The sequence below is a fragment of the Balaenoptera physalus genome (assembly GCF_965194825.1).
Source record: "Balaenoptera physalus genome assembly, chromosome: 7".
Lineage (NCBI taxonomy): Eukaryota > Metazoa > Chordata > Mammalia > Artiodactyla > Balaenopteridae > Balaenoptera > Balaenoptera physalus.
In genome coordinates, this window is record NC_138886.1 from 56,520,871 (window position 1) to 56,541,641 (window position 20,771).

Sequence of the window (20,771 nt, forward strand, 5' to 3'; positions counted from 1 at the left end):
TACTGTGTTATTTACCTTAAAGACATAAAAGAAAGTTTCCCTAAAAACTCATACCACCTTTCCCCTCCTCTAACAAAAGGTTTGGCTTGAGTCATAGATTGATTTGCCAGGTTTCTTAATAGAGTGTTTCCTCTCCCTAGGAGGCATGTAGAAACTTACAGAGCAGTGGGGAGTGGGGGACAGGAAGTGATTCAGTTTGAGTGCTTTCTCATGGTTCCCCAAACTCAACCTCCCTTTCTTCGACATCACTTATTCGGATCTCCCCCAAGAAAGAAGTGAAGCCACCACAACCAAGGGAGTAGAGGGTCAGTGTGAGCACACTCCTGTCTTACCTTCTCCCTTCTGCTTCCCTGCAAAATCTCTCAGAATTAAGTCATACAGTGTTGCCAAGCTTAGCCATAATCCCCATTTTTTCTTCCTCCTACCAGCCAGGACCAGTTTTGGGAGGCTGACTTCTTTCAGTGATTTCCTGGTACCCAACAATGGGTTGTGTAATCCCACCACACCCTCAGAGACCCTCTGCACAAACAAGAACATGCAATCTTGATGAGACAGTGAATGGAATTAAAGGCCCAGGAATTTAATTCTACCTCATTCTACCAATGGCTTCCATGGAATAAGAGAAAGAACCAGATGGACCCGATTTCAGATTCTGGATTTGTTACTTATTAGCTATGTGGCCTTTTCCAAGATACTTAATCTCTCTGAGCCTCTATTTCCTCACTTCTAAAATGGAGGCAATCATATTCAAATACTAGTGTCATGGTGACAATTATAAATAATGTATGTAAAACATCTGACCCACAGAAGATGCCCAAGATACTGTAACTGTTATAACCGTTAGCATTATCGCCACCACCATCATTATTAAGAGTTTGCACTAATGCGGACTACCTACTTGTTTCATTCTTACCCTCTTACTGCCCTCCATCTGTTCCTAAAATGGCAGCCAGAGCACTCTTTTAAAAACTAAGTAATATTCCATATTACTTAAAACCCTTCTTTGGTTTCCCATTGTACTTTGTTTTTTTGTTTTGTTTTGTTAATCTTTATTGGAGTATAATTGCTTTACAATGTTGTGTTATTTTCTGTTGTACAACAAAGTGAATCAGCTATATGTATACATATATTCCCACACCCCCTCCCTCTTGAGCCTCCCTCCCACCCTCCCTATCCCAGCACTCTACGTCATCACAAAGCATCGAGTTGATTTCCCTGTGCTATGGAGCAGCTTCCCACTAGCCATCCATTTTGCATTTGGTACTGTATACATGTCAGGGCTGCTCTCTCACTTCTTCTCAGCTTCCCCCTCCCCCTCTGTTTCCTCAAGTCCATTCTGTACATCTGCATCTTTATTCCTGCCCTGCTACTAGATTCATCAGTACCATTTTTTTTTAGATTCCATATATGTGCGTTAGCATATGGTATTTTTCTCTTTCTGACTTACTTCACTCTGTATGACAGACTCTAGGTCCGTCCACCTCGTTACAAACAACTCAATTTTGTTCTTTTTTATGGCTGAGTAATATTCCATTGTATATATGTGCCACATCTTCTTTATCCATTCATTTGTCGATGGACATTTAGGTTCCTTCCATGTCCTGGTTACTGTAAATAGGGGTGCAATGAATATTGTGGTACATATATCTTTTTGAATTATGGTTTTCTCAGGGTATATGCCCAGTAGTGGGATTGCTGGGTCATATGGTAGTTCTATTTTTAGTTTTTTAAGGAACCTCCATACTGTTCTCCATAGTGGCTGCATCAATTTACATTCCCACCAACAGTGCAGGAGGGTTCCTTTTTCTCCACACCCTCTCCAGCATTTATTGTTTCTAGATTTTTTGATAATGGCCATTCTGACTGGTGTGAGATGATACCTCATTGTGGTTTTGATTTGCATTTCCCTAATGATTAGTGATGTTGAGCATCTTTTCATGTGTTTGTTGGCAATCTGTATGTCTACTTTGGAGAAATGTCTATTTAGGTCTTCCACCCAATTTGGGATTGGGTTGTTTTTTTTTTTTTTATACTGAGCTGCATGAGCTGCTTGTATATTTTGGAGATTAATCCTTTGTCAGTGCTTTATTTGCAAATATTTTCTCCCATTCTAAGGGTTGTCTTTTCATCTTGTTTATAGTTTCCCTTGCTGTGCAAAAGGTTTTAAGTTTCATTAGGTCCCATTTGTTTATTTTTGCTTTTATTACCATTACTCTAGGAGGTGGGTCAAAAGGATCTTACTGTGATTTATTTCATAGAGTGTTCTGCCTATGTTTTCCTCTAAGAATTTTGTAATAACTGGACTTACATTTAGGTCTTTAATCCATTTTGAGCTTATCTTTGTGTATGGTGTGAAGTAGTGTTCTAATTTCATTCTTTTACATGTAGCTGTCCAGTTTTCCCAGCACCACTTATTGAAGAGGCTGTCTTTCTCCATTGCATATTTGTGCCTCCTTTATCAAAGATAAGGTGACCATATGTGCATGGGTTTATCTCTGGGCTTTCTATCCTGTTCCATGGATCTATATTTCTGTTTTTGTGCCAGTACCATACTGTCTTGATTACTGTAGCTTTGTAGTATAGTCTGAAGTCAGGGAGCCTGATTTCTCCAGCTCCGTTTTTCTTTCTCAAAATTGCTTTCACTATTTGGAGTCTTTTCTGTTTCCATACAAATTGTACAATATTTTGTTCTACTTTTGTGAAAAATGCCATTGGTAATTTGATAGGAACTGCATTGAATCTGTAGATTGCTTTGGGTAGTATAGTCATTTTCACAATGTTGATTCTTCCAATCCAAAAACATGGTATATCTTTCCATCTGTTTGTATCGTCTTTGATTTCTTTCATCAGTGTCTTATAGTTTTCTGCTTACAGGTCTTTTGCCTCCTTAGGTAGGTCTATTCCTAGATATTTTATTCTTTTTGTTGCAATGATAAATGGGAGTGTTTCCTTAATTTTTGTTCTGATTTTTCATCATTAGTGTATAGGAATGCAAGAGATTTCTGTGCATTAATTTTGTATCCTACTACTTTACCAAATTCATTGATTAGCTCTAGTAGTTTTCTGGTAGCATCTTTAGGATTCTCTATGTACAGTATCATGTCATCTGCAAACAGTGACAGCTTTACTTCTTCTTTTCCGATTTGGATTCCTTTTATTTCTTTTTCTTCTCTGACTGCTGTGGCTAAACCTTCCAAAACTATGTTGAGTAATAGTTCTGAGAGTGGGCACCCTTGTCTTGTTCCTGATTTTGAGGAAATGGTTTCAGTTTTTCACTATTGAGAATGATGTTGGCTGTGGGTCTGTCATATATGCCTTTTATTGGCTTTTTTATTTTTTATTTTGATTAAAAACTCTGGAGAGTTTTTAATCATAAATGGGAGTTGAATTTTGTCAAAAGCTTTTTTCTGCAACTATTGAGATTATCATACAGTTTTCATCCTTCAATTTGTTAACATGATGTATCACATTGATTGATTTGCATATATTGAAGAATCCTTGCATTCCTGGGATAAACCCCACTTGATCATGGTGTATGATCCTTTTAATGTGCTGCTGGATTCTGTTTGCGAGTATTTTGTTGAGGATTTTTGCATCTATGTTCATCAGTGATATTGGCCTGTAGTTTTCTTTCTTTGTGACATCTTTGTCTGGTTTTGGTATCAGGGTGATAGTGGTCTCGTAGAATGAGTTTGGGAGTGTTCCTCCCTCTGCTATATTTTGGAAGAGTTTGAGAGGATAGGTGTTAGCTCTTCTCTAAATGTTTGATAGGATTCTCCTATGAAGCCATCTGGCTCTGGGCTTTTGTTTGTTGGAAGATTTTTAATCACAGTTTCAGTTGCAGTGCTTGTGATGTGTCTGTTCACATTTTCTATTTCTTCCTGGTTCAGTCTTGGAAGGTTGTACTTTTCTAAGAATTTGTCCATTTCTTCCACGTTGTCCATTTTATTGGGATATAGTTGCTTGTAGTAATCTCTCATGATCCTCTGTATTTCTGTGGTGTCAGTTGTTACTTCTCTTTTTTCATTTCTAATTCTGATGATTTGAGTCTTCTCCCTTTTTTTCCTGATGAGTGTGGCTAATGGTTTAACAATTTTGTTTATCTTCTCAAAGAACAAGCTTTTAGTTTTATTGATCTTTGCTATTGTTTCCTTCATTTCTTTTTCATTTATTTCTGATCTGATCTTTATAATTTCTTTCCTTGTGCTAACTTTGGGGTTTTTTTTGTTGTTGTTCTTCTTTCTCTAATTGCTTTAGATGTAAGGTTAGGTTGTTTATTTGAGATTTTTCTTGTTTCTTGATGTAGCATTGCATTGCTATGAACTTCACTCTTAGGACTGCTTTTGCTGCATCCCATAGATTTTGGGGCATCGTGTTTTCATTGTCATTTGTTTCTAGGTATTTTTTGATTTCCTCTTTGATTTCTTCCATGATACCTTGGTTGTTTAGTAGCATATTGTTTAGCCTCCATGTGTTTGTATTTTTTTACAGTCTTTTTTCCTGTAATTGATAACTAGTCTCATAGTGTTTTGGTCGGAAAAGATGCTTGATATGATTTCAATTTTCTTAAATTTACCAAGGCTTCATTTGTGACCCAAGATGTGATCTATCCTGGTGAATGTTCCTTGTGCACTTGAGGAGAAAGTGTATTCTGTTGGTTTTGGATGTAATGTCCTATAAATATCAATTAAGTCCATCTGGTCTAATGTGTCATTTAAAGCTTGTGTTAACTTATTTATTTTCTATTTGGATGATCTGTCCCTTGGTGTAAGTGGGGTGTTAAAGTCACCTACTGTTATTGTGTTACTGTCAATTTCCCCTGTTATGGCTGTTAGCATTTGCCTTATGTATTGAGGTGCTCCTATGTTGGGTGCATAGATATTTACAATGTTATGTCTTCTTCTTGGACCATTGCACTTTGAATAAAATCCAAGTTCCTTTCCCTGGCTTCCAGGGCCCAACCCTACCTGGCTTCTGTCTACTTCCATCTTCAACCCCATTATATTATACCCTTCCCATTGCCTAATCTTCTCCAGCCACACTGGCCCTCTTAGTTCCCTAAACAATACAAGTTCTGTCAGGGCCTTTGCCCCCAGAGTTTTCTCTGTCCAGAAGGCATCCTCTGTCCCCTCTCTGCCATATATTCTTCACACCCTTTGGGTACAGCTTAAATGCCACATTATCTGACTACACTACCTTAGTACCACTCTACTCCTTTATTTTCATTACCAGCCTAATTCTTATTTATCATGTTCATAAATGATTTATTTGTGTGATTATTTGCTCAAAATGTATCTCGCCCAAAAACGAATAAACTCCAGGAGGGTAGGAAGAAGTCTGCTTTGTTCACTACTGTATCCCCAGCACCTAGCCCAGCACTAAACAAGTGTTTGATTTATTTTTGTTATTATGAGGCAGCACCCTGTTCAGATACAAATCCACACCACTTGTGAACTCGGGACCTTAGAGAGGTTGGGATTTCCCTACAATGATTACTAGTCATGTTTCTTTTCAATGTATTTAACTACTTTCTAGGACATCAAAGTTGAAACTTTCTATTTTCTATATCATCCAAATTTTCCATAATGAAAATGTATTTTTAATAAAAATTTCTTGTAAACTCTGCATTTTAACAAGACTCCTCACAAGAAACCAATCTGATTAAATTAATTCATTTTAAAAGTAAAATTCACAATAAGGAAAGAAAGACCAGCAGCCAACTTAACATTCTTAAGGATATCAGTATTTTAAAAGAGGGAAACTGCTAATCAAAGAGCATTGCCATAAGAGAAGGTCAGTGATTCAATAAACAATTTTCTAGTTGATCAGATGTATCGATAGATAGTATGACAAAGTGAAATGAAAATTTCTGTGCAGTGTCCCATGGGTTAATGCTGATGGAATAGATAGTCCCTGGCAAGTAATGGGCACACAGTATTTGTTAAATGTAGGTTCCTGAAGCCTTCTCCAGCCAAAGAAGCAATCACACACATGGCAACTTTGGAAATGACTATACCTCATACATTTCTGTTGTTGTTGTTGTTCAGAAATTAATTACCAACTAATGAATTTCTATTTAAGATACTATTTCTTGATTAAAATCTCCTTCCAGGTTATTATTTTTATTTTTTTGTAATTTAAATGTATGTCATTTCCTCTGGAATGTTCCCCTCCCAGTACATGCACACTCTTACCCTCTCCTCCCTCCTTTTTTCTTAAAAAGCTCCTTCTATTTCCTTTTATTATCTAAAATATGGCTTTCCCCTGGTGATGCCACTATTCTCAAAACCCGCTCTCTTTCATTGTGTGCCCGTGTCGCATGGCCAATAAAGAAAGTGGCACATTTCTCATTTTCCACTGCTCTTGGTAACCCCAACCCTGGGCCCAACTACTTATGTTAATTTCTTTCCATTCTGGTTACCTGGGACCCCAACATCCTTTTCTGTTTGATGTTGCCTCTCTGTCATCACCCTCAGTGACTTCAGTGCCTGTTTTAATGATTCTTTAGTCCTCTTTCACAGCTCACTCACAAAGCCTCATCCTGACCGCCATTATTTTTTTCAGAAAGTTTTTAAAATTTTTTTAAAAAATTAATTAAAGGACTCTCTCCAAGGTCTCTAATCTCCTGTTAGGTCTCTGCAGTGCTCGTCATCAAATGTTCCTTTTTGAGAGGATCTTCTTTCTTTCTTTTTTTTTAAGATGTTTTTTGATGTGGACCGTTTTTAAATTCTTTATTGAATTTGTTACAATATTGCTTCTGTTTTATGTTTTGTTTTTTTTTCTTTTTGGCCACAAGGCATGTGGGATCTTAGCTCCCTGACCAGGGATCGAACCCACACCTCCTGCATTGGAAAGCAAAGTCTTAACCACTGGACCACCAGGGAAGTTCCAGGATCTTCTTTCTTAGCCTTCATATATGACATCTTTTTTTCTGCTTCTCTTTCTGATCTTCTTTGTTAACTCCTTTTCTTCTCTTACCCCTTAAATTTAAGATTCTCCATAGTTCCGTCTAGACACAGCTTTCTCCTCCTGCTCCACACTCAGCTGAGACCAACTCATTTGCTCCCACGCCATCAACCCCTATGCTTTCACAAATGAACAAATCTACATGGCTTAGTCTGACCTCTCCCACCCACAACCCAGTTCCAGCTCCCTGCTGAAATTTCCATTTAATTGTTCCTCAAGTTTGAGATACCATTTGCCCCACATTACACTCATTACCTGTTCCTGCCAATGAACTCCCCACCTGAGTTTCCTACCCTGAACCACTGGTACCACTTTCACTTCCCTTTACCTCCCCTTCCCCAGTCCAGAACTGATATACCCACATCCAAAAAGAATTATGGAGGTTCTGTGGTGGACACAACCCTAACTGGGAATGAAATTGGATTCTAATACTGACTCAGCCACTAAGGGGCTGTGAGACTTAGTGGAGCTAGGACCAGGGATCTCTGGAGCCCTTTCTCACTCTAACATTCAAGGACTCTTATGAAATGCCTACAGCACTCATCACCTACATCCTCTCCTTACTAGTCTCACTAACATTGTGCTAGCTCTGCCCTCACTGCTTTTTGCCTGGGTAATTTAATTGGCCTCCTAAATGGCCTTCTTTCCTTCCTTCTAGTCCTTCACACAGCCATAAAATTACATTCATAAAACACATCTTTGATATTTCTCAACTGCTTAAAAAACTTTCAAAAGATTCCTGTTGGCTATAGAATAAAATTCAAACTCTTTACTGTTACATTCTCATCTCTGCATGCTATGCCCCACATAACATGAAACTTCACCTTATCTAAATTGGATTACACGTGTGTTTGGGATAAGCATTTGGGGGGAAAAAATCCCCAACTTACTCTTTTTTTTTTTTTTTTTAACATCTTTATTGGAGTATAATTGCTTTACAATGGTGTGTTAGTTTCTGCTTTATAACAATCAGCTATACATATACATATATCCTCATATCTCCTCCCTCTTGTGTCTCCCTCCTACCCTTCCTATCCCACCCTTCTAGGTGGTCACAAAGCACCAAGTTGATCTCCCTGTGCTATGCGGCTGCTTCCCACTAGATATCTATTTTACATTTGGTAGTGTATATATGTCCATTCCACTCTCTTCATCCCAGCTTACCTTTCCCCCTCCCTGTGCCCTCAAGTCCATTCTCTACATCTGTGTCTTTATTCATGTCCTGCCCCTAGGTTCATCAGAACTTTTTTTTTTTTTAGATTCCATATTTATGTGTTAGCATATGGTATTTGTTTTTCTCTTTCTTACTTACTTCACTCTGTATGACAGACTCTAGGTCCATCCACCTCACTACAAATAACTCAATTTTGTTTCTTTTTATGGCTGAGTAATATTCCATTGTATATATGTGCCACATCTTCTTTATCCAGTCATCTGTCGATGGACACTTAGGTTGCTTCCAGGTCCTGGCTACTCTAAATAGAGCTGCAATGAACATTGTGGTACATGACTCTTTGAATTATGGTTTTCTCAGGGTATATGCCCAGTAGTGGGATTGCTGGGTCGTATGGTACCTAACTTACTCTTTATAATAAAAGTAATAGTAGATTAAAGATTTAGGTATTAAATAGTAAAGAATAAAAGTTTTAGAAAGTGGCATAATAAATTTATTTATAATCTTGGAGAAGGCGAGGTCTTTTGAAGCAGGACACAAAATCCAGAAGTTCTAAGAAAACGTTGATTAAATTTTACCACATAATATTTGAAAACTTATGTCAAAAATTTAAAAAATGCAATTAAGAAAGTCTAAAAATAAATGGTACTGGCGATAAATTTTCACCAACAACGGTTTCATTTCTTAATTTACAAAGAGTTCATATATAAATCATTAATTTACAGACACAACAAATATGTTTTTTAAAAAGATGTTCAATCTCGCTAAATAATTAAAGAAACAAAATTCAAAACCATGAGAAATTTCCCACTCTTCTGAAAGGCAAACATTTTAAAGGTGATGACTTCCCCATTGCTGCTAAGGCAATGGAGAAAAGGGCACTCCCCTGAATTGCTGAAAAATTATAAATCAATACAAACCTTTTGAAGTCAATTGGATAATATCTATCAAAATATGAGATGCACGTACCCTTTGATCCAGCATTCTTGCTACTATGAATTTATCTACCAATGACCTTACAAAGGCTTGCCAAGAATCATAACACACACACACACACACAGCTGTCAGTTGCAACATTGGTGATATTAGAAAAAAAAGAAAAGGGCAAAACTGGAAACAGCCAAAGAGTTAATCAATACAAGATTGCTTGTGGTATATTTATATGATTGAATGCTATTTGTAATGCTTCCTGTAAAAAAAATTATTTTGACATGTGGAAATGTTTATGATGTAAGTTAATTGTGTAATGAAAAAAGCAGCTTACAAAATAACATTTGCAGTATGATTCTACTTTTTAAAAAAATAGATGTGCATAGTATATCTGCATTGAAAAAAGAATGTCAGGATCTACAGTATACATGGTTTCCTGTCATTTACACATTTTCTAGGTGCACGTACATCATTTTTATAACAAGAAAAGAATTACTTAAAAAGTTTTTAACTTTCTGTAGAAAAGAAAAATGCAATTAAATGATTAACTCTTTGGCTGTTTCCAGTTTTTCCCTTTTCTTTTTTTTCTAATATTACCAATGTTGCAAGTGACAGCTGTGTGTGTGTTGTGATTCTTGGTAAGCCTTTATAAGTTCATTGGTAGATAAAGTTGTGTCCTTACCTGCTCTATAGTGAGCAATAAACACTATGAAGAGTCCATGTCATAGACGTTTTATAATAGTTAACGGCTGAGTACAACTCATTGAAAGTGCTACAGCTAAAACAATCTAAAAGCTCTGTTTAGGATTTGGCTGTGGGAATATGTTCCCACTCATTCAACCCATTCAACTAGCTCTATTTGCATTGCCTCATCCATCCGATGTTGCTTAATCCAAGTCTGTGTATATATAAGTAGAGCTGGAACATAATTGCATCAACTACCACCAAGTGTGGATAACAGGAGACCTCATCATTTGAGACCAGCCCTTCACATTTATAACTTAGGTAAGTATCATAACCAGTATGCGAGAATATTTGCCATAAGTTATCGGAAAAAGCAGCACAAAAGAACCAGTAATGTTTACATTGCCATTTACTCTAATATTTCTGATTTAAAAATAAGAGAATAAATACTGAATTTTAAGTCTGAAAACATTATAAAAAGAGTGATCATATTTTTAAAGTAAAAGATTTGTAGGTTGTTAAAAGAAAATGCTTTGTTTTTTAGACTAGGATTAGAAAATATTTCCTGACTGTGCTTTTGACTCATCATGTGATTCTTAAAAAGCAGCTGTCTTTCTCTGCGTCAATGACTCCATTTTAAATGTGGTATTTCCGTTTCTTATCTATCTTACATAACTCTGCAAGCTAATGTTGGTTTAGAGTAGAGTTCCTTGAAGTTTGTTCTCTCAAACTAGCCACAGGAGTGTTAATAGAGGGAGTTGAGAAGATTACAAGATCAAATAATTACTGAAAATAATTAGTTAAACAAAGGTACCCACAATTTTTCAATGAGGGACTGTCAACACCTTTACTACGCTAATATGAATTCTGATTTCCCAAGAAGTGGCATATAGATTGAAACATTTCCCAGATTTATTTGAAAATACAACTTTTTTTTAATGTCTCTCCAGAAGAATTTTTTTCTAGGACATAAGGATTCTTGAATAAAAGAGAAAAACAAACAAACAAATCCAGCAATGCAATTTTAATGTTATCAGTAAAATATTACCTGAACGCCTACTGTGTGCAGGGTACTATTTTCTGTACAATTTAAAATTTAGCACAATAAGGTTACCTAACTGCACTACCCCACATTATGGTTACAAATTAAATACCGTATTCTGAAATTTAGTACTTAAAAGAAGTTGGACAATTGCATGAGCATTTCAAGTTAAATTCCCAGTTCTGATTATTTTCTTTCTACATTTGGAGGGAGAACAGAGGAGACAGGATCAGGAAGCTCTGGCATAAAGATGGAAATCAGGAGACTAGATTCTGGTCCTGGTTCTGCTTTTGTGATCCTGGGCAAGGCACTTAACCTTTCAGTCCTAGCTTACTTATCTATAGAGTTAGGGGCTCAGTAAATGATGTCTAAAGTTCTCTGCTTCTAAGTGTTGTTAATCAATAAAGGAGGGAGAATCAGAGGAAGAAGGTAAGGATTGATGTGAGGTCCTCATTCTCTGTGAGGACAATATTCACTCCCATGGAAGATAACATTCATTCCCAGGGGGAGAGTAGGGAATCTCAACTATGTTATCATTGAAGGATTTTGCTCATGAGACTGGCTGTAAATAGAATGGCTATGTGTGAGATTCTAGTTCCATCTAAACAAGAAAATTTGGAAGTTCAGAATATTGGGGGTTTGGCAAGGGGCAAAAATAAAGGTGCATGAAGTTCATCTTCCAATGAGTCCTCTAACCCAGAAACTCAATGCTCCTCCTTTACTCTGCTAGAAGACTGATCCTAATGAAGTTTATAAGAGACTTAAGTAGTAACCACTCCTGGGATAATTTGGATTTAATATTTTTTAATCTAGCAAAAAGAGGGCAATGCTTAATAAAAGAAGCATTAACTATTATAGAATTACAGGCAATATTAGAATTTAAGACTGGAGGAACAGTCTTGCTCCCTCCACAAACCACAGCTCCAGTGTCTTACCTTGATGATGAAGCCAGCTTGTAGTACCCTACTGAAAGAATACATAGTTTTCTGCAATTTATAAGAGAACTCCATATTCTTTCAATATGGTACTACAACCCAGCTTGATAATCGAGGAACAGCATCACTGATGATCCTTGCCTGAGTCAAGCATTAAATTGGGGGCTGCAAATGGTGATTTTCCTAATTCTATCATACCTTCTATAATGAATAAATCTCATTCATTCATTCTTGAGAAATGCTATGGAATTGCAGGTTTCTTTTTTCATAAAATGCTTTATAGTCAATTACCATCATTTTTTTTAACATCTTTATTGGAGTATAATTGCTTTATAATGGTGTGTTAGTTTCTGCTTTATAACAAAGTGAATCAGTTATACATATACATATGTCCCCATATCTCTTCGCTCTTGCGTCTCCCTCCCTCCCACCCTCCTTATCCCACCCCTCTAGGTGGTCACAAAGCACCGAGCTGATCTCCCTGTGCTATGCGGCTGCTTCCCACTAGCTATCTATTGTACGTTTGGTAGTGTATATATGTCCATGCCACTCTCTCACTTCATGCCAGCTTACCCTTCCCGTTCCCCATATTCTCAAGTCCATTCTCTAGTAGGTCTGTGTCTCTATTCCTGTCTTGCCACTAGGTTCTTCATGACCTTTTTTTTTTTTTTTTGATTCCATATATATGTGTTAGCATATGGTATTTGTTTTTCTCTTTCTGACTTACTTCACTCTGTATGACAGACTCTAGGTCCATCCACCTCACTACAAATAACTCAATTTCGTTTCTTTTTATGGCTGAGTAATATTCCATTGTATATATGTGCCACATCTTCTTTATCCAGTCATCTGTCAATGGACACTTAGGTTCCTTCCATATCCTGGCTATTGTAAATAGAGCTGCAATGAATATTGTGGTACACGACTCTTTTTGAATTCTGGTCTTCTCAGGGTATATGCCCAGTAGTGGGATTGCTGGGTCATATGGTAGTTCTATTTTTAGTTTTTAAAGGAATCTCCATACTATTCTCCATAGTGGCTGTATCAGTTTACATTCCCACCAACAGTGCAAGAGGGTTCCCTTTTCTCCACACCCTCTCCAGCATTTATTGTTTGTAGATTTTTTGATGATGGCCATTCTGACCGGTGTGAGATGATATCGCATTGTAGTTTTGATTTGCATTTCTCTAATGATTAGAGAATGTTGAGCATTCTTTCATGTGTTTGTTGGCAATCTGTATATCTTCCTTGGAGAAATGTCTATTTAGGTCTTCTGCCCATTTTTGGATTGGGTTGTTTGGTTTTTTTTGATATTGATCTGCATGAGCTGCTTGTAAATTTTGGAGATTGATCCTCTGTCAGTTGCTTCATTTGTAAATATTTTCTCCCATTCTGAGGGTTGTCTTTTCGTCTTGTTTATGGTTTCCTTTGCTGTGCATACGTTTTTAAGTTTTAGATCCCATTTGTTTATTTTTGTTTTTATTTCCATTTCTCTAGGAAGTGGGTCAAAAAGGATCTTGCTGTGATTTATGTCATAGAGTGTTCTGCCTAAGTTTTCCTCTAAGAGTTTGATAGTGTCTGACCTTACATTTTGGTCTTTAATCCATTTTGAGTTTATTTTTGTGTATGGTGTTAGAGAGTGTTCTAATTTCACTCTTTTACATGTAGCTGTCCAGTTTTCCCAGCACCACTTATTGAAGAGGCTGTCTTTTCTCCACTGTATAGTCTTGCCTCCTTTATCAAAGATAAGGTGACCATATGTGCGTGGGTTTGTCTCTGAGCTTTCAATCCTGTTCCATGGATCTATATTTCTGTTTTTGTACCAGTACCATACTGTCTTGATTACTGTAGCTTTGTAGTATAGTCTGAAGTCAGGGAGCCTGATTCCTCCAGCTCCGTTTTTCTTTCTCAAGATTGCTTTGGCTATTCGGAGTCTTTTGTGTTTCCATACAAATTGTGAAATTTTTTGTTCTAGTTCTGTGAAAAATGCCAGTGGTAGTTTCATAGGGATTTCAGTGAATCTGTAGATTGCTTTGGGTAGTATAGTCATTTTCACAATGTTAATTCTTCCACTCCGAGAACATGGTATATCTCTCCATCTGTTTGTATCATCTTTAATTACTTTCATCAGTGTCTTATAAATTTCTGCATACAGGTCTTTTGTCTCCTTAGGTAGGTTTATTCCTAGATATTTTATTCTTTTTGTTGCAATGGTAAATGGGAGTGTTTCCTTAATTTTTGTTCTGATTTTTCATCATTAGTGTATAGGAATGCAAGAGATTTCTGTGCATTAATTTTGTATCCTGCTACTTTACCAAATTCATTGATTAGCTCTAGTAGTTTTCTGGTAGTATCTTTAGGATTCTCTATGTATAGTATCCTGTCATCTGCAAACAGTGACAGCTTTACTTCTTCTTTTCCGATTTGGATTCCTATTATTTCTTTTTCTTCTCTGATTGCTGTGGCTAACACTTCCAAAACTATGTTGAATAATAGTGGTGAGAGTGGGCAACCTTGTCTTGTTCCTGATCTTAGTGGAAATGGTTTCAGTTTTTCACCATTGAGGACGATGTTGGCTGTGGGTTTGTCATATATGGCCTTTATTATGTTGAGGAAAGTTCCCTCTATGCCTACTTTCTGCAGGGTTTTTATCATAAATGGATGTTGGATTTTGTTGAAAGGTTTCTCTGCATCTATTGAGACGATGATATGGTTTTTCTCCTTCAATTTGCTAATATGGTGTATCACATGGATTGATTTGCGTATATTGAAGAATCCTTGCATTCCTGGGATAAACCCCACTTGATCATGGTGTATGATCCTTCTAATGTGCTGTTGGATTCTGTTTGCAAGTACTTTGTTGAGGATTTTTGCATCTATATTCATCAGTGATATTGGCCTGTAGTTTTCTTTCTTTGTGACATCTTTGTCTGGTTTTGGTATCAGGGTGATGGTGGCCTCGTAGAATGAGTTTGGGAGTGTTCCTCCCTCTGCTATATTTTGGAAGAGTTTGAGAAGGATAGGTGTTAGCTCTTCTCTAAATGTTTGACAGCATTCGCCTGTGAAGCCATTTGGTCCTGGGCTTTTGTTTGTTGGAAGATTTTTAATCACAGTTTCAACTTCAGTGCTTGTGATTGGTCTGTTCATATTTTCTATTTCTTCTTGGTTCAGTCTCGGCAGGTTGTGCCTTTCTAAGAATTTGTCCATTTCTTCCAGGTTGTCCATTTTATTGGCCTAGAGTTGCTTGTAGTAATCTCTCATGATCCTTTGTATTTCTGCAGTGTCAGTTGTTACTTCTCCTTTTTCATTTCCCATTCTATTGATTTGAGTCTTTTCCCTTTTTTTCTTGATGAGTCTGGCTAGTCGTTTATTAATTTTGTTTATCTTCTCAAAGAACCAGCTTTTAGTTTTATTGATCTTTGCTATCGTTTCCTTCATTTCTTTTTCATTTATTTCTGATCTGATCTTTATGATTGCTTTCCTTCTGCTAACTTCGGGATTTTTTTTGTTCTTCTTTCTCTAATTGCTTTAGGTGTAACGTTAGGTTGTTTGACTGATGTTTCTTGTTTCTTAAGGCAGGATTATATTGCTATAAAGTTCCCTCTTAGAACTGCTGTTGCTGCATCCCATAGGTTTTCGGTCATCGTGTTTTCATTGTCAATTGTTTCTAGGTATTTTTTGATTTCCTCTTTGATTTCTTCAGTGATCTCTTGGTTATTTAGTAACATATTGTTTAGCCTCCATGTGTTTGCATTTTTTACAGATTTTTTTCCTGTAATTGATATCTAGTCTCATAGCATTGTGGTCAGAAAAGATACTTGATATGATTTCAATTTTCTTAAATTTACCAAGGCTTGATTTGTGACCCAATATATGATCTATCCTGGAGAATGTTGCATGAGCACTTGAGAAGAATGTGTATTCTGTTGTTTTTGGATGGAATGTCTTATAAATATCAATTAAGTCCATCTTGTTTAATGTATCATTTAAAGCTTGTGTTTCCTTATTGATTTTCATTTTGGATGATCTGTCCATTGGTGACAGTGGGGTGTTAAAGTCCCCTACTCTTATTGTGTTACTGTCGATTTCCTCTTTTATGGCTGTTAGGAGCACCTCAATACATAAGGGAAACGCTATGTTGGGTGCATAAATATTTACAATTGTTATATCTTCCTCTTGGATTGATCCCTTGGTCATTATGTAGTGTCTTTCTTTGTCTCTTGTAATAGTTTTTATTTTAAAGTCTATTATGTCTGCTATGAGAATAGCTACTCCAGCTTTCTTCTGATTTCCATTTGCATGGAATATCTTTTTCCATCCCCACACTTTGAGTCTGTATGTGTCCCTAGGTCTGAAGTGGGTCTCTTGTAGACAGAACATATATGGGTCTTGCTTTTGTTTCCATTCAGCCAGTCTATGTCTTTTGGTTGGAGCATTTAATCCCTTTACATTTAAGGTAATTACCGATATGTATGTTCCATTTTCTTAATTGTTTTGGGTTTGTTTAGTAGGTCTTTTCCTTCTCTTGTGTTTCCTGCCTAGAGAAGTTTCTTTAGCATTTGTTGTAAAGCTGGTTTGGTGGTGCTGAATTCTCTGAGCTTTTGCTTGTCTGTAAAGGTTTTAATTTCTCCGTCAAATCTGAATGAGATCCTTGCTGAGTAGAGTAACCTTGGTTGCAGGTTTTTCTCCTTCATCACTTTACATATGTCCTGCCACTCCCTTCTGGCTTGCAGAGTTTCTGCTGAAACATCAGCTGCTAACCGAATGGGGATTGCCTTGTGTGTTATTTGTTGTTTTTCCCTTGCTGCTTTTAATAGTTTTTCTTTGTATTTAATTCTTGATACTTTGATTAATATGTGTCTTGGCGTGTTTCTCCTTGGATTTAACCTGTATGGGACTCTCTGTGCTTCCTGGACTTGATTCACTATTTCCTTTCCCATATTAGGGAAGTTTTCAACTGTAATCTCTTCAAATATTTTCTCAGTCCCTTTCTTTTACTCTTCTTCTTCTGGGACCCCTATAATTCGAATGTTGGTGCATTTAATGTTGCCCCAGAGGTCTCTGAGACTGTCCTCAATTCTTTTCATTCTTTTTTCTTTACTCTGCTCTGCAGTAGTTACTTCCACTATTTTATCTTCCAGGTCACTCATCCGTTCTTCTGCCTCAGTTATTGTGCTATTGATCCCTTCTAGAGAATTTTTAATTTCATTTATTGTGTTGTTCATCACTGTTTGCTCTAGTTCTTCTAGGTCCTTGTTAAACATTTCTTGTATTTTTGCCATTCTATTTCCAAGATTTTGGATCATCTTTACTATCATTATTCTGAATTCTTTTTCAGGTAGACTGCCTATTTCCTCTTCATTTGTTAGGTCTGGTGGGTTTTGCCTTGCTCCTTCATCTGCTCTGTGTTTCTCTGTCTTCTTATTTTGCTTAACTTACTGTGTTTTTGGTCTCCTTTTTGCAGGCTGCAGGTTCGTAGTTCCCATTGTTTTTGCTGTCTGTCCCCAGTGGCTAAGGTTGGTTCAGTGGGTTGTGTAGGCTTCCTGGTGTAGGGGACTAGTGCCTGTTTTCTGGTGGATGAGGTTGGATCTTGTCTTTCTGGTGCGCAGGTCCACGTCTGGTGGTGTGTTTTGGGGTGTCTGTGGCCTTATTATGATTTTAGGCGTCCTCTCTGCTAATGGATGGGCTTGTGTTCCTGTCTTACTAGTTGTTTGGCATAGGGTGTCCAGCACTGTAGCTTGCTGGTCGTTGAGTGGAGCTGGGTCTTGGCGTTGAGATGGAGATATCTGGGAGATTTTCGCCATTTGATATTACATGGAGCTGGGAGGCCTCTTGTGGACCAGTGTCCTGAAGTTGGCTCTCCCACCTCAGAGGCACAGCCCTGATGCCCGGCTGGAGCACCAACAGCCTGTCATCCACATGACTGCTAGTGTTGAGGGTCTCCTGCAGAGGCGGGGGGTGGCTGTGGCTCACCATGGGGACAAGGACACTGGCAGCAGAAGTTCTGGGAAGTACTCCTTGGTGTGAGCCCTCCCAGAGTCTGCCATTATCCCCACCAAAGAGCCCAGGTAGAAACCATCATTTTTTTGATGCACAAACTATGCCAAATTTACCCAGCAGGAGACCCTTCAAGGGGGCTCCTGTGTCCTTTTGACACAATCTCACGAGTTTTTTAATGACTCACTGCTTTATGGCACAAGATACTCAATGTTCACTTCTACTTTCCCAGCCCAGATCCAGAATCCTGGTTCCTTTTAGTGGAGAAAGTATGTAGAAACTACGATATGGGCACACTGATATTGCTAATTCAAATTTAACACTACAGGGATTTTCCCTTCTTCTTTTATTTTATATTTATATCTCCTTTTCCCTGCAGTGAAAATCCTTTAACACCAATACATTTGTTTTATTCCATAGTATAGCAAAAACAATCTCAGAATTTCAATACCAATATTTCCTCTAACAACAAACCCACAAAGTAAAGTTTAAGATTTCTTTACAGTTCTTTTTTTCCTCTCACTATATTTCTAGTATAGATATATATTCAGAATACGATGTTCAAATTTTACTGAAATTATTATTTTCTCTATGTGGCTATGTTATCAATTTTATATTGAGTTAGCCACAGTTGTTTCTGTTTGTTTTCAAGTTGAGACAATTGAAGTAATGTTATATGTTAATCCAACAGAAGCCTGAAAAATGAAGCCTAAAATGAAGTATTCAACCACCAAAATTTCCCCAGCAAAGATGCACAGCTCAGCAGGCAAAGCCTTGGTAAAATCTCCCAAGTTGAGAAGTAAGGATTTAAGCCTTTCTAATTGTTTTACACACCATTTTTATCTGTTACCAAATCTTTATTATTCCAATGTTTATACATTCTACCTTACCAAAAACTACTAAGAATACAAGAGCTGAAATTGAAAGGGATGGGTCATAAATGTGTAACACAGTCAGTGCTGGTTTTAAACAGACTATATCCAGCCAACTTTTGCTTATTTGATGTATCACAGAACAGGAGTGGCTCAGATGACTTAAACCTGCTAATAGTGATAAACGTAATTATGGCCCTTCATATTAACCCCTTCTCTACCCATACCTCCTGCCACCAAATCCCAAAAGCTTTTTCCCAGATTTCCTAACAAAAATTTAAACAGACCCACTTTTATTCAACAAACATTTATTAAGACCTTTGGTATATCAAGCTTGTGGTCTTGACTTGAGACTTCTGATAAAGGAGAGAATAACAAGCAAAGATATTTGAATAATCCAGGACCCAAATAAAGCAGAATTGACCAAATGATGCTCAAGTCTGTCCAATTGCAAACTCAAAGGGTTTGGAATAAGTTGAAAGGTAACTAAGTCAGGTAGTAGCCTTAGTTTTAAGATCAAAGGACTATTAACATCTTTGATTCTTAAAATTACTTATCCTAGAAAAGAATTATGCAAATTTATTCTCATGTTTTTCATTTGAGAGCAGTAACACAAAAGAATTAACAGAGCTCTGGTGGACCAGAAAGAAAATAGAGCATGAGAAATGGTAGTGGGGACTGGCATATCTTTGTCCTTTGTGCTCTTCTGCATTTCCCTGAACATTTTAGGCCAGAAGAGAAAGCAGTGTTAAAGAATATCATTTCTGTCTCCCTGAGGCTCTGGCCCACCCATGCTCTTCTTTTGTAAGTAGGAAAACCAGTGATTGGACTGTGGTTTCTGAATTACCAGGAAATCACAGCTAAGTTAGTTCTTTTATTTATGTCTGAGTCAAAATGCTCCTTGCAGGAACAGTGACTCATTAGAAGTGACTCTGTGTCCCCAAATTCCCTCTTAATAAAGAATGAATTTTCTTTGTACCCTAGGAGATGTGGGCTCTATGTAGATACTGGAATGAGGGAGGGAGCAGGCTGGAATATACACCAGAGTTGCTGGCATTGATGGAAAATGAAAATGTAACTCCACCTGTCAGGGTGCAGTGGCCCTAACAGCTTATTTACACCATTCAGAGAAACAATGATAAAGATAATCCCAAATCTCATCGCATTATTTTTATGGTTCCTTACCAGATTTTTTCCCCCAACAATATTGGCTCAGTTTAATACTATAATTGTCATTATTTAAACACTCCTGGCTAAAATTTCAACAGATACCTGTGTGGTGTGTGACAGGTATGAACTGCTTTTCAAAACTCAAGGTGCAAGAAATGTCACATCTTATTTTTCTAAATAAACTGCTCTGAGCCCCCAAACAACAAAGTTCATTTTAATTCCTTCTCCTCCCCTGGGCTAGCAGGATCTTACACAATCACAAAGCCATAAAACGCAATACCCAACCACTACATGTATCCACACAGTCAGGTCCCACATGAGTTCTGGTCAGCACCAGGGCATTTCACCTCTAGTGCCAACAGGGTACGGGACTTCATGAGCTAGAGGAAAGCCTCTCCCCGAACTCATCTACTTCCCTGTTTCTAGGAAGCTACTCCTCAGGGTCAGGTCATTCTCCTCTGTTAATTCCTCTCCCCCACATCCATCAACCCTTTCCCTGCCCTGAAAATACAGTGTCCTTATGTATCTAGCCAGAGGTCACAATACGGGAGCCCTGGGACATATCCATCCAGCAGGAGTATTTTAGTTGGTCTGAATAGTGTTACTGTTGTTTTTTAATTGAGACAACATTTTAAAATTGGGAGATTTTGCATAAAAATCTGAATGTGTGGTTTCTCTCGAAAAATCTGAAGATCTAGCAACAAATGGGCCCATATCCCTACATGGCAATAGTTGGAGATAGAACTGAGTAGGGATCACCCCCTTTAGTTTGCAGCTCTCCACAGAAGATCTTCTGTTACAGTGAAGGAGCTTTCACTTTATCCTGTGGACAGAAGGGAACCAACTGAAAATGTCTAAATGAGGAAAAACAGGACATTTTTATTTTGGAAAGATCATGTTGGTGGTAGTGAAGATAGAGCAAGGAGGCAAAAGTAGAAATAGAAACTGGTCAGAGGTCTACTGCATTCATCTTAGGGGTCTGGTGATGAGGGCCTGACCTA

The 20,771-nt window shown here is 37.5% G+C and overlaps 1 protein-coding gene across 5 annotated transcripts in view; it reads left to right on the top strand.

Moving 5' to 3' along the window:
- IL33 (interleukin 33) overlaps window positions 1-20,771 on the top strand; it is an 86,086-nt gene that overhangs the window by 36,751 nt on the left and 28,564 nt on the right. For 2 of the 5 annotated variants that reach the window (XM_082471094.1, XM_082471097.1), the window contains 2 exons: window positions 9,876-10,075; window positions 18,420-18,527. In XM_082471094.1, the coding sequence (XP_082327220.1) occupies window positions 18,431-18,527 (97 nt within the window). In that variant the 5' untranslated portion in view covers window positions 9,876-10,075; window positions 18,420-18,430. Of the gene's footprint in view, window positions 1-9,875; window positions 10,076-17,195; window positions 17,248-18,419; window positions 18,528-19,329; window positions 19,405-20,771 lie in introns of those variants that run through there. The other 3 variants (XM_082471095.1, XM_082471098.1, XM_082471096.1) reach the window with 3 other exon arrangements.